This window comes from Stegastes partitus, unplaced genomic scaffold (assembly GCF_000690725.1).
Source record: "Stegastes partitus isolate 25-593 unplaced genomic scaffold, Stegastes_partitus-1.0.2 Scaffold1463, whole genome shotgun sequence".
NCBI classification, from domain to species: domain Eukaryota; kingdom Metazoa; phylum Chordata; class Actinopteri; family Pomacentridae; genus Stegastes; species Stegastes partitus.
In genome coordinates this window covers 42,017-55,911 of record NW_007579194.1, presented here as the reverse complement: position 1 = coordinate 55,911, position 13,895 = coordinate 42,017, and the positions used below count along the sequence as shown (strand labels likewise).

Below are 13,895 nucleotides of genomic sequence, written 5' to 3'. Positions count from 1 at the left end.
AAATTGGTGAGTTTTATGACAATTCACTCCCTGTACGGTTATTTGAAATGAGGAAATAAATGATAGAAACCAAACTGTTTTTTGCAGAAGCCCATAAACATGTTTTTCCTGCTGTAAAGTTGGACATTTTAACATGGAAGTCTATGGAGATTGACTCGCTTTCAGAGCCAGCCTCAAGTGGCCATTTGAGGAACTGCAGTTTTTGACAAAAAGCTAACATTAGCTACAGATATTAAAGCTGACAGTTAAAATTTCACCTCCACCTTGAACAAAAGACAAACCATGCTGACCACATCTTCCAAAACATTTTCTCATCCAGACTTTAGCCTTGTGCTTTGTTTTTTTTTTTAAAACTCCCACACAGTGTTGTTTGCAACTTGTTGCACCAGAGTTTCCACTTTGTGTACATCTGTTTTCCCATGAGATCAGCACACTGCTCCCCGACTGCACCCTTTAGCATGACAATCTTAATAACATCCTACAGTGTGTGATGCTCCATTATTTTCATATTTTTTGGTATGTGCATGTCTGACATTAGAGAGAGGAACATCAATGAAGTGTCTCCTTATCTGTGTGATGCAACACAATTTCAAAATTAAGGTTTTAACGCTGCTAATATAAAGAGCAAACTCCATGCAAGATTATCCTAAATTTGCCTGAGAGAAGTCTAATCAGCAAGGAAAATGTAGACCCTTACAGCCAGTAATTTTCAATTTAATATTTTCACTTCAAAGCTGCTGCAATCAATATTTTCATCCAACTGAGTATCATGAAAGCTCATAGTGACACAACCACAGAGAGTCAGCGACACCTCTGCAGCCCCTCTGAAAAGCATTTCAGCATCTATCGCCTCCCAACTTTACTGTCTCGGTCACTGCTTTCTTATCAGCACTATTTTTCCAGACACAGCAGGCAGCTATTTCTTTTGTGTATGTGTGTGTGGGTGTAAAAAAAAAAGCCCTAAAAACTGATCGTGCGCCACATGGCCGCGGTGGCATCGACCACCAGATAGACCCAGTTAATAACAGCACAGCTTTTAGTCCTACAAGTACAATGTTCTGAATTATTCTACTAACAAGTTGCACGTAATTAAAACTAAGATTGTGAAGTTCTGTTTCCACTAAGGTGTGACATTTTCTCACGTTACACCCAGCATGAGTTCAGTGCAGTAAATACAGGCCTGGAGGGAAACAGTAACCTTAATATCTGGTTTGTGCTGACTTCAGCCTTGTGGGGCTGCAGTGAAATCAGCACTGACGGTGTAGCAAGGTCAGAAAGAGAAGCCTCTGAGGAGCCGGGTACAAATCAAGGAGGAAACAATGTCGTATAACGTGTTCTATCTCATATAGAAGGAAAGGAAAGAATGAGCAAAGATTCAATGACAGCGCAAAAAATAGATGGTAAAAAAAAAAAAAAGTTTGAAAAGGACAAAAAGTGCTTCGTCTCCATAGGTCATAAAGTCCTATGAGAAAAATACCAGAAAATGATGCGTCCCTGTCTCTGTAGCTCGTGACCTCATGATTGAATGGACAGACTCGCAAAAAACAAATATCACCTTGAATATCAAACACATCCTGCTGTGCATAACAATGTTAGCCGGGCTTCTGCGCTGTCTGTGTAATTTGATTCATGCCTCGATCCATCTGCCTCGGCTTCACAAGAAAGAAGAACCATATGCGGTGATTTTCCTCCTCGCTTTGGTCCCTTAGAAATTATGAAATTTTAATTGGTACCAGATTGCCAAATGAAAGACAAAGTCACATCCAAGACATTGTTTATTTTCTAAATTTACGCTGGCCTTTATGTGCTCTTTTAAAAAAAACTCAAGAAAACAAAATATCATTTTTGAGGGAGACGCTTCCTTATTATTCATCTTGTTGCTAATTCTCTCCTCCAACAGCAGCTGTACAGGCTTTGGATTAAAGAAAACTGATACAGGAGGCAGGTAAGAGGACACCAGAAACACAAAGTCAACGACATACGAAGCCTTAATGAGCGGACAACCTGGCAGGGATCAGGTGGAACAGGTTTAAATACTTAGGGAACCAACGAGGAGACAGATGGGAACAAGTGTGAGTTAGATGACTGGGATTGGAGGGGAATGGAGGATGTGACAGGTCTGAGGCCAAAATATGAAGGAATCATGCCAGGCTTTACCTGTAGGGACTCTAATGAGAAAGACAAGAGTCTGCAGACCATGAAAGAAATGCTGCAAAGTTGGATGAAACGCAGCTAAATAGAGTGTGAACTGCAAAAAATAGCATGTCTGGGTAACTTATACAGTAAACTCATCTCATTTCTCATTTTCAGCCTCCCTGTCTGCTCTGACCTGCTGCCTGTGATCCGGAAATCTATCTCAGCATCTCGAAGGCTGCCCTAGTTCCTAAATGCATGTCAAGGAGAAAGCTATGAGAGGAAATGCACAAGCGCATCTTTTTTGCAGAAGTGTTTATGATGTACAAAAGAGAAGCAACACACAGCAGGAATATAGAAAACATGCTAGCAGCAGGACTGGAAAAAATGTGGATTTAATATATATATATATGAAATGATTGAATGAATGAAATGAAATGAAAAATACTTTATTTATCCCTGAAGGGTAATTCAATTATTCAATATCAGTCAATATTTGTCAGTCTTTGTTTGTGTAGCAATGACTCTCATATTTCACTGCGAATGGAAATATTTGACACTCGTCACATTATGCCATGTTGTGGATTAAACCATAAATATCTGTGTGTTCATCCGTCATGAATACTGATGCATGAATTCGTTGGAGATCATAAAACGCAGCAGCAGACTGTAGCTGCGCCACACATCATATTTAACTAAAGCAAAGACCGTAAAGCAAAGATGTGTCATTTAGTTAAATGCATGTTGCCACGACTCCTCGGCTAAGATCTCTGGGAGGAGCGACTGAGAAATGAGTAAATAAATCAAAAGTGAGACATGAGAAGATGTTTATTTCTTTACCCAACATTAGTTTAAAGACCAAGGAGTATATTTATTACTAGGTGAAAAAAAAGAGAAGAAGAAGAAGCCCTCTTCATGATGGCATATTCTGTTTTATTCAAGCATTTGAAAACTGCTCCAACAACCTCAGATAAGCTTTTTATCAAATATGTTCAGTTGAGACCTTAAAGACCTCCTCCAGGTACATTTTTAAAAATGTTTTTTTTACCTTGTCATCATTTAAAAATGGAGATTTTTAGATTCTGGATCATGAGTGAAATACGCATTGGAACCACAACTGAGCATTTCCACCTTCAAACTGGGAACTTCAGGGGTTTCATGTGTTACAAATCTGAGAAACAAATCCTAATATTTTAAGACAGGAAAGAATTATTTTCATGGAAGAAAATTGCTAAATACGACTTTTTAGGGATTTGATAATTGAAGTGAGAGGTTAAATTTAAAACATTAGCAAGATATCACAGGTTTAACCATGAAAAACTTCTCTAAACACCCCTGTGACTGGATTCTCAAACAGCCCCTCATCACACTGGCTTCATTAGTGATCCACAGCTAATGAAGTCTGTCAGCAACAGCCAGAAAATCAACAGCCCCGCTTTAGAAATCGGAAGCTTATTGCAATAAATTGGCCGTGTAGCGTTAATCAAAGAAAACCTCGTTCTTTTAGCATCACAGAGCGCAGGTATCACCTCATGTTTGGGCCGATAAGTTTAGCACAAGTTTCCAATTAAGAACCACTTTGTCTCTGAGACAAACTCGTTAAAACGGCTGCGACTCCGCTGCTGGCAGCAAACTCCGCTCAATAAATTCACTCTACGTGTGAGGAATGGTGTGTTTTCAGCACACAAGTTACAACCACGAAGCAACGACATCCAACGGACGGCAGCAGAATCGACTATCTGGTGTGTTAGTGACCAAAGGAATCCAGTGAGAGTCACTGCTGTTTTTTTAGAAAGTCAAATCCCAGCATGATGCAATGATGTGAAAGGATGCTGATGTCTCATCTTTTGACGTTTGTGTTTGTGTGGGTCACAGTTGGTTAAATGCCACCACAGACTGCCTCTGCAGCAGTGCATTAGCATGACAAAAACAGTAAAGGAATGAAAAGGTGCAGCTCTCCTTTGTTAAATCGGGCAAACATGCACACGGCTTTCCTTTCTCCACATAAAAGGTAAAATAAAAATATCGCAATCCGCTGTGACAGCAACAAATCGAGCACTGAAAACATTAGGAAGACGGAGAAGCAGAGGAAGCTTTGATCCCAGAGTCATTAGAGTCTGGCTTCAAAAAGCGACGAGGAAGAAGAATTATTGAACTTGAAAACAAGCGTCGCAGCAGCTGTGGAGAGGATGCGTAATTTGTTTGTTGATGACGCTCAGAGTTTGGCTGCTTCCTCAGGGGTCACCCAGGTGATAAACAAACCAAAGTCATAAAGAACATCCAGGCGTCTCCCTCTTTTCTCCTGCTGCCTCTCTTTTGCATCTCCAATTAAATCTCCCTCCACATTACGTCTCCATCCTCTGAGCCACGGAGGAAAATTGCATCCATCTCATATCGTCTTCTCTTTCAGCAGCATCCCTGTGGGAAAAGCACGGGGATGTCGCTCGGAAACAAGCCAGATGGAACAAAAAGGATCTGCGGTCATTTATTCATGTCTTTCCTTCTCCTTTAAATCTTTGCTCTGTCGCTTTGTGCTGCATTTCATACAAACTCCAGAATTTGTGGTGAACAAGAAGATAACTTTATATGCAAATACACTGAATGTTCCCTCTCTGAGAAATATGGTTTACCAAAAAAAAAATGTTCAGATCAGCATGTACTCCTAGTAATGTAGCTTCAAATGCAAATTTATGCAAAGAACTGTACCTAGAGTTGCCTCAAAATGTTTGTTTTTTTCATATTCGAGCATCAACACAGCACCACAGTTCCACTTTCTGCAGTTCTTTCAAACATTTAATATGTTTAACAACTAAATGCAATTCACTGATAATGATAAATAAATCTCATTATATCATCATGATGAGTCCAAGAAGCACCAGACTGGAGCCTTCCTTTATTTCTCCTAACTTAATTTTTCTTCATTTGATATGTCCCACTCTGAGTAGTCGTTGGTTCCTTGTTTTTTTCTCTCTCTCTAACATTTCACACACACACTGTCTCTTTACAACACAAAGTAATCATCATTAACGTGAGGCAGCAGACAGTTTAATTAGTGAGAGCTCATAAAGATCTACATTTTAGCTGGACTATGCTTTTGGTTCCCCAGTGGGCTCTTCAGTATTGGCAGGACAACTGATTTAAAAAGACTTTTTCGAAGAAATAAATTGCAAAATTTGTCCAGTAGGTCTATAGCGCCTGAAACTCAGACCTCCTGGAAACAGCTCAACATGACTAAAGAAATAAACACCATAGAGCATAACAAGAAGATGGAATTTATTGGATTATGTGTTTTTCCAGAAAAACATGGAGGCTCTACCTGGTATAGATGAGCTATGTGACTGGGCCTATTCACTTATTTTCCGCATTACTCTGCACATAAAGCCCAGAAAGATTCCTCACACTGCTGAATGTATCTTCCAACAACTTGCTGACCATCTGCTTTACTGTTTTGGAACCATCCTGCATTTATTGATCAGATACGTTCTATTGTTGCTCGTCTGCAGTTCATCTGAAAGGTCTCTGAATCTTTGAGACTTTTGGTCACGAGCCGAGTGATTTATAGCTTCTCTGTTGACGAAAGCAAAACCATTTTTTATACGCAGAATAAATAGATTTTTTTTAAAATGAAATAGGTTTCCTTCCGTGATAATTGGTGTAATTTTCATTTATTTATGAAAGACAAAGAAAACGTGGTTGTCAAACCAGCTGGTAGATTTTGGGGCATAAGAGTTTCATTGAAGTTCATTTTTTATTCTCTATTTCTGGCTTAAATCAAAGTAATAAATAAAGACCCAGTAGTCTTATTAGTATTGATGTTCTTGTTAGGAGAGTCGGAGTCGCATTACAGCAGGTTATTGGAGTCCAGCTCCTTTGGTTTTTGGACTTTTCTCCTCTCCATCCTTTCTTTAAAACATCTCTGCCTGAGTGTCTCTATCTCATCTCTCTGTTCTTGTCTACTAACTTTCTTCAAATTTTACTCTCTCTCCTCAACTTCTCAAATTCTGGACATTTCTATGAGGAAAAGCTTTGAAATGGAACCTAAATAACCATCCCGGCATATGTAACAGTCACAACAAATTGCATTTTTACTTTTCTTCACTCAAACAACTATCACTTTAGTTTCAGTTTCCTCTGGTTGTTCACCTGTCTGAGTAGAGACTAGAGGCTTCTCAGTGCACAGCTGCCCAGCTAGCTTCTACCGCAGCTGAATTTGATCCAAATCCAAAAACTATATTTGATGCTTTGGCCACTGTTGCCCCAGATGAGAAAGATTTAAAAAGTCCTTTTCTATCCAGACGCACTCGGCTACAATCACAGATTTTTTGTCATATTGCAATATATCATAGAAACCCTTAATTTAATAGCATAATCCTAAACAGAAGAGACAGTATTCAGTAAATATTTCCACAACCATGAACCCACTGCGATTCACCCCATTAACCCCGAGCACCTGCCCAGCACTAAGACATGTCTGGGAGCTTCAATCACTGGCAGACATCCAGGACCTTTAGCGTTTAGCCACCCTGCATATGAACGTCAAAACATTTTTTTCAAAAAAGGGTTTGGCTTCAGGTGTCCTGCAGCTTCGGGGCAGAGTGTTGATGGATGTAGATAAACCTGTCAAAACCTCAATCTGTCTGCCAGCAAGAGAGCGGACCAGTCCAGCAACCACCGACTCAGCTATAGCCTGCACATACAGTGTGTAAGAGAATCCCGCAGGGTTTTTATAGCACGAAGGTGAGTTTGTCAGCAAGCTCCAGCCAGGCAGGAACCATAGGAAGAAAGCTGCCCTCTGTGTAGTCACCTCAGGACTCTGGCTCACGTCTGTTCTCAGTTGTGTTATTGCCTGATGCTCTGCAACGATCATATTAATTGCACAAACGACACTACAAAATATGCTGCCTTTAAGATTCGCTAAGTGGTAAAAACAGATCTAGAGTGAAGGTTTTCTAGTTGCAGCTGTGCAGCATGAGTGTGATGTTTCAGACTGACTGTGTGATGTGAAACCTCCCATTTAGAGCTGTTTGTTCAGCGCCGATCAGCGCGCCAGTAATTGTGGGACACAGAGGAAGCAGCAGGATGAAATCACCCACATTGGAGAGGAAAATAATGATGTGCTATTAGGATCGGGGAGCGTGGAGACGTCTTGTGATGATGAGTCTGCTGGTCTGCACAATTCCCACTCTATATTCTGTATACGCTATATGCTGAGAGATACAAATAGCAGTCCACATCAAGGTCAGGGGAGGTAGGAAACTGAGGATCTGTATTGTATATCTGTAAATACATTTTCTGTGGGGAATTATTTAGTTGCTGGAAAAAAAACATGCAGGAACTGAATGCGGTACAATGATGGACTTGATCAATAAATAGCACAGACTGTATGTTTAGGAAAATAAATGTTTCATCTCTGTACTCATCACTCTCAAAAAGGAACTCTTTACACTTTTTACTTCATGAGAAAGTAGGAATGTAATGGTACCTGTATTTGCAAAAAAACAAAACAAATGCAGAACATGTTTGAGTGTGCAGAACTCCATTTGAAATGTCCAAAGCTTGAAGAGCCTCCACTATAATGAAACTCTACTGCTTGGGAGCATTACGGTTTTTCAGTTAGCTACAGAGATGATGGATCAGATGGTTCAACTGTGATCAAGTCCCCAACTGGTTGTACATCAAATTTCATCACTCAAATAGAAACATTAGTGGTGCAAGAAAAAAAGAGACATTTTGGCATTCAAGCAGCCTCTTGCTAACAATTCAGGCCAAAGTGAACTAGAGAAATGTTTTTAAAGCAGCAGATATGCAACCAAACACGCCGAAGTTCCCTCTTATCCGCATTTCAGCCAGCAAGTCAAACACAAGCAAAATTGTCCACGACTTGCATCTGCTCATGACTGATGAGGTGAAATTTTAGAGCTGCTGAGAGTTACCTGACAGCAATGGTTCAAGTCGTACATTTTCTAAACGCTGCACCTTGGTGGATTTATATTTATTTAAGAGAACTTTTATTTCAATTGTTTTATTTCCTGAATTTCGCCTGCAACCAGTTGTAGCAGCATTGACAGACTCTATACAACCATCCATTATCTATACACCGTTTAATCCTAAGGGTTAAAGATGGTCCTCACTCTCAATCCCTAGGATCGTGTGGGGGGCTGGGGGTCTATCCTCAGGGTGAAGGCAGGGGACAGGTCACCAGTCCATCTCGCTGCACGAGGAGAACATGCAAACTCCACACAGAACGATCCCAGGCATCCTAACCGGGATGCAAACCGGTGAGGCGATGGTGCTAACCACCAACCACCGTGTAGCCCAGACTCTTTACAGATAATCTTCAAAAAAAGAAAAGAATGAGAGAAAAAAAAGGAAAAAAAATTCCACAGTTTAACGTACTTCTTGCTTTCAATATACCGAAAACGTACCAAAACACAACCTCAGAGCCGAACAAAGTTTCCAACAGACTCCTGCACAATCAAACTTGCAAAAATGCATTCATTCGGACATTTTCTGTGCAACAGCTTCATCCAGCACCTTCTGCCACAAATTTATGCATATCAACGCATCAGACAGTAAGTCTGAAGCCTTGTCATCGCAGCTGGACTGACCTCTGTGAGCTCTAAAGTCACAATCAGTCAGCAGAAGCAGATCTGACCTATTTAAGACATCAGGAGAGGAAAAGCTTCTATGACCTGATTAGTCATGCGAAGGATCAATACAGCGACATGCAGCCAACAGCAACACGCTGCCCTCCCCGGACATGTTTATGGCTTTAATTCAGGATCTTATCTAGAGTGAATCATGATAACAGGGGAGGGTGAAAGTAGCTGCCTTTTAGAATGTGACGGGAAACAAGTGCAGGTTTTACACTGCAGACCAAACAACAAATCACACTGTTCATATTATCTAGTGATGGTGGAGGCTGTGATTTGTGCACGTCATTGCAAACTGCTATTCTGAGCTTCACATACTGCACAGTGATGAGACACTATTCATAGGAACTGATGCATGTGTGTTCAACATTCAGTAGTGTGGTGTTAAAGGACACCGTGGACCAAGACATGAACATAAAGGAAGGTGAACTGGGTGGAAGGAAATGCATGAAAAGCATATCTTATAAATGCTATGAGTAGAAATTAGGAGATGATTTTGACTCATGTGATATTTGAAGTTTCCCCTGCAGGACGCAGCCCAGCGTGAGAATCTATCACGAGTCAACAGAGCTCCACTGGAAACACTTAGTTCCCCCTGCAGGAATAAAGTGACAGCACTTGTTCTTTATCCGCAATCCTGGAGCTTAATGCAGCAGATGTGATTTCGATATCAATAGTCTCATGATATCATATTACAGAGGAAACGAAAAGAGCATTGATGGAGTGACTGGGATGTACTGTGTTTTTAAACTGGCTCATTTAAATCCAATATCCAACTATAGACACGAAGCCATTGAAAAAATAAAATGATCCATTTTAAAGTACAGACGCTGCACTTTTCTCCTGCAGAGGAATATCAAAGCCTCATACGCTGTAAAGCCTCTTCATCATCACTCATGTTTTTCCCTCATTCTCTTCCTCTATTCTTCACCGTATTGATCGACCCATTTCCTTCTTTCTCTCTTTACCTGGGAGATCCTCTGTGCTCCTGTTCTTGCTCTTATGCTCCCATTATTTCAGTCTTTTATTTCAAGAAATAACTCAAAAGTGGACTAAATAAATGTGTCTCTGACCTTAAGACGACGTACAAGGACTGAATCATACACACGGAAGTCATGTTTCCATTATTTTGACCGATGTTGCAATGTGAGCAGCATCTCAGTGGTCATTTTTACTATTGTTTTCCACTATATAAATAAAGCTGATGTGATTTTTGCTGGAGAACATGAGATATACGCTGCAGCATCTCTGCAGAACCACCCCGGCAAGAAACATGTTTGTTCCAAAAACATTTAGAAAAACTTCCACAAAGTTTTAGCCGTGTTTTCTGTGGCAAGTGTTATTTTTTAATTCTCAGAATGTTCTTCTTAAAGGTGACATTCTTAAAAATTTTTTCGATTGTTGCTCCTTTGTCATCATGTAACATTGTGGGAACGTTTTATAGAAGAACATTCTCGACAGCACAGACACATCCTCAGAATATTACAGGCAAAATATTCCACTAACATTACAGGAACATTATATTTTGCCATCTGAGGCCTTGAGAACATTATTCAAACATCTTTGAAATGTTGAAGTGTTGGAATGTCGGAACATTACTTAAAATGATAAATATCTCTAAAATGTTTTTTGAATATTAGACAGAAATGTTTTCTTCAAAACATTATTAGAACTTGTAGGTAATGTCCGCCAGCGTTGTGGGAATGCTCCCTGCTAGCTCTGACAATGCTTCATTTAAAGAACCCATATAATGCTCATTTATGGGTTCATTTAGGTTATTTTTCTTTTTCTTTTTTCTGTCTACTAGAACATGTTTGCATGCTTTAATCTTTAAAAAACACCATTTTTCTCACGTTGTACATCGTTGCTGCAGCTTTTTTTTTTTTTTTTTTTTTTTAAGCTCTGTCTCTTTAAGGCTCTCATTCATAAGCGCTCAGTCTGCTCTGATTGGATATCTGACGTGACAAAGGGAGCTGACATTGGTTACTCACCATAACTCCAGATCTTGCAGCACTAGCAGAAGCTGCTGTATGCAGTTGATAATATGCTGCTATCTTCTTTGTTTTGGGGCCAAACTAGCCACTAGTTAAACGTTATGCAAATGTGTTACATGATGACATAGATAAGTAACAGAAGAAAAGTCTGGACTTCAAACAAGGCTTTTAAGTTAAAAAAAAAACAAAAACAAGTGTGTAGTTCGGTTTTATATGCAGAAACAAGGCCATAAAACACAATGACGGACAGAGAAAACTCCAAAAAGCAGAATATGGGTCATTTAAAAGGGTCAATTACTTTAATAAAAAAAATAACTGCAGCTCCTGCAATCTAGATATGATGCTCGTCAATGTTCTGATTTTGATAATATTTCGATTAACTGTCCGAAAAGGCATCATAAGTTCTACTGAACAGCCTAAACTGTATTGTAAGTCAGTTAGCAGCACTTGCTTTTGACTGGACATGTCAGAAATACCAGAAATTCCCTCAGTTTGTACAGAAATGTTGATATGAATTTGACCTTCTGTGCTACAGAGGTCTGTCTCTGATCAACTCATATCAAGCAGCACCAGAATGAACCGGTTTTACTCCAAACTGGAGGGGGAAAAAAAACCTTTTACACCTGAAAAGAAAAACAAAAAAAGTGAAATATTTTAACATCTTCTTGTCAAATGTTTGTTGGTGAAATAAATGGGTTTCCTTCACTGACATCTCTGGGTGGCTGGAACCTATTAAGCCTCTCCCCCCCAGCAGTGTTTTGGCAGAAGTCTCACTCTGCAGAAATGACAAATCACCAGTCTAGCATAGATGCACAGTCACCCACAAGCATTCTCCAATACACCTGAATCACACTTTTGGTGAAGAAACAATTGAAAACAACAAAATAAAGGATGTGAGCTGAGCCTGCGTCTTCTTTATGGTGCAGCGACGGTGTTAGCAGACAGACAGACACACTGCAGGTCTACGGACTAAAGGTGAGTGTAGCTGAACACTGGTGCTGCACACGTACCCAACAAGTTTATGAGCGTATAATGGTAAATAAAACACAAATTCACTTGACTAAATTAAATATAAATCAATGATTCCTGACAAATGAGTTGCACAGATGTGGGAACAGGACTCACTTGACAGTACTTTATTGATCTTTGTCTATAGATTCAGTTTTCTCTGCAGACTGTGAGGTCAGAGGTCAACCCAGAGCCCCATCTGATGATTGATTATGTCATGATGGAATAATAATCATTTCAATAAATATTTTATCCAGAGTCCTTCAACTGTGTCCAGTATGTTTTGAAAGACTAAAATGAAATGTATCCAACACTTGGCCTGAAGGTTCAAACTTCATGTCACTGCAGCCTGGAACTTCTGTCAAAGCTCATAACGCTGAAGGATGAATGTGTGTAACCCCAGAGTCAACTGCTTGTCATCACATATTGCATCCAGGGACGCACGGTGTGAAAAATGCATGGAACTGTGATACTCTCTTTGATCACTTTAGCGCAAAAAAACCCCCAAAACAAAACACTGACATCTATTAAAAATAACTTCGATTTAGAACAAAATGTCTTTTCTGATGACCTCCAGTATGCTGCACATTATATGCATTACATTCTGGATGCAGGAACTGTAACACATCAACCAAAACGTGTGCCAAGTCATGAACAAATCCTGCATTTCCATCAAATTCCCACCATCTGAACACTTGACCTACCTTGAGCGATGGCTATGGACTCGAACCTGTGCAGCTCCCGCAGCAGACAGGTGCGCTCGGACGGATGCAGGCTATAAATAAACTCCTTGGCTCCGCGGGGAGAGTTGAGCGGCTCCACGGGCTCCTTCAGCGGGTGCGTGCCCAGGTGACACCGCTGCACCAGCACGGGCAGCGGCGGCTCCGAGGCGGACCGCGCCGGGGACGCTTGGTGGTTTCTGAGCCCGGCCGTGGCCATCCCAGTCCCGGCTCTGAGGGAGAAGGCAGGCCGCAGGACCGTTCGCAGGCAGGGCAGCATCTCTGCGGTGAGCGGTGGACCTGGAGGAGGAACAGCGGCCTGGTTACTCTGAGCTCCTAAAGCAACATGACTCTAGGAGAATCATCTCCACACAATTCATCGCTGCAGAGATCGCAGTAAAAAAAAACAAAAAAACATGTATACATCAGCCTCCTGAAGCTGGAGCCCAACGCGGGCCTCGGATAACGTTATTTACGCACGTATGGATTCAAGCGGATTTTACGCGTCTGTTGGGGGAAACACAAAGCAGAAAAATAACGTCCACAAACTGAAACTTGACTTATCGGACGCACCTCAATCGATGCTCCGCTGTCCCGTCCAGCAACCTCCTCAGGAAACCTTCAGAACACAGCAGCTGCTCCGGCGCATAGACGCTTCTGGTTCAGCGGCGGTGACAGTTTGCGGACAGACGCGCAGAAATCGGGAACATTTACAGGAGCTGGTTAGTATTTGCAAGTGCGGATAAATCACATTTTTGCGAACGGCTGCTGTAGTAGTGTAACCTCTGGCTGACAGGCTGCTGAGGAGCGGATGGGAGGGAACTTAAAGCGACCAGCAGCCCCGAAAATATTTTCCAATCGCAGCGCTGCGTTGCTCCGTGCGTAACTGTGACGGCACCGCCAGACGTACATTCAGTAGAGATGGACACGAGACTGTACTGTATCCGCGTTTTTCCGTGTCTAATAACGCCACAGATCTGCTCCTGCATAATGGAGAAGATGGTTTTTAAAAGATCAATCTGTATTCTCGCGAGAAAAACCTACATATGGGATTAATTCAGTGTTTGCAGTCACATTTATGATCCATTTACTGTGTTAAAAGTGAAATATAGGGATGAATTCCCACCTACGTCATTTATTCACATAACAGCCAACAAGAAGAATCTTTTAAAGTTTCTGTTTTCATTTTTCCAGCCTGGATGTGATGTTACCAGATGAAAAACAGGAGTGTGTTTGTGTGCTGGGTGTGTGCTCATCCCGCCCTCTGCTGTTACACACGTGGGGCATCTGAATTATTCAGCCAGACAGGAGTCCACACCCCGAGAAAATATGACACCATGTGGAAGTCATTTGTTTCCAGGAAGAAGTCTGCACCTAAAAACAAAACA

General features: G+C 41.0%; 1 protein-coding gene across 1 annotated transcript in view; it reads right to left on the bottom strand.

Moving 5' to 3' along the window:
• Positions 1-13,302, bottom strand: part of LOC103370666 (transmembrane protein 65-like) — a 53,932-nt gene extending 40,630 nt beyond the window's left edge. Inside the window, exons 1-2 of the mRNA XM_008299795.1 lie at positions 13,081-13,302; positions 12,493-12,807 (exon numbers count right to left, since the gene is read on the bottom strand). Of these exons, the coding sequence (XP_008298017.1) occupies positions 12,493-12,787 (295 nt within the window). The 5' untranslated portion in view covers positions 12,788-12,807; positions 13,081-13,302. The remainder of the gene's footprint in view (positions 1-12,492; positions 12,808-13,080) is intronic.
• Between the last annotated feature and the right edge of the window lie 593 nt (positions 13,303-13,895).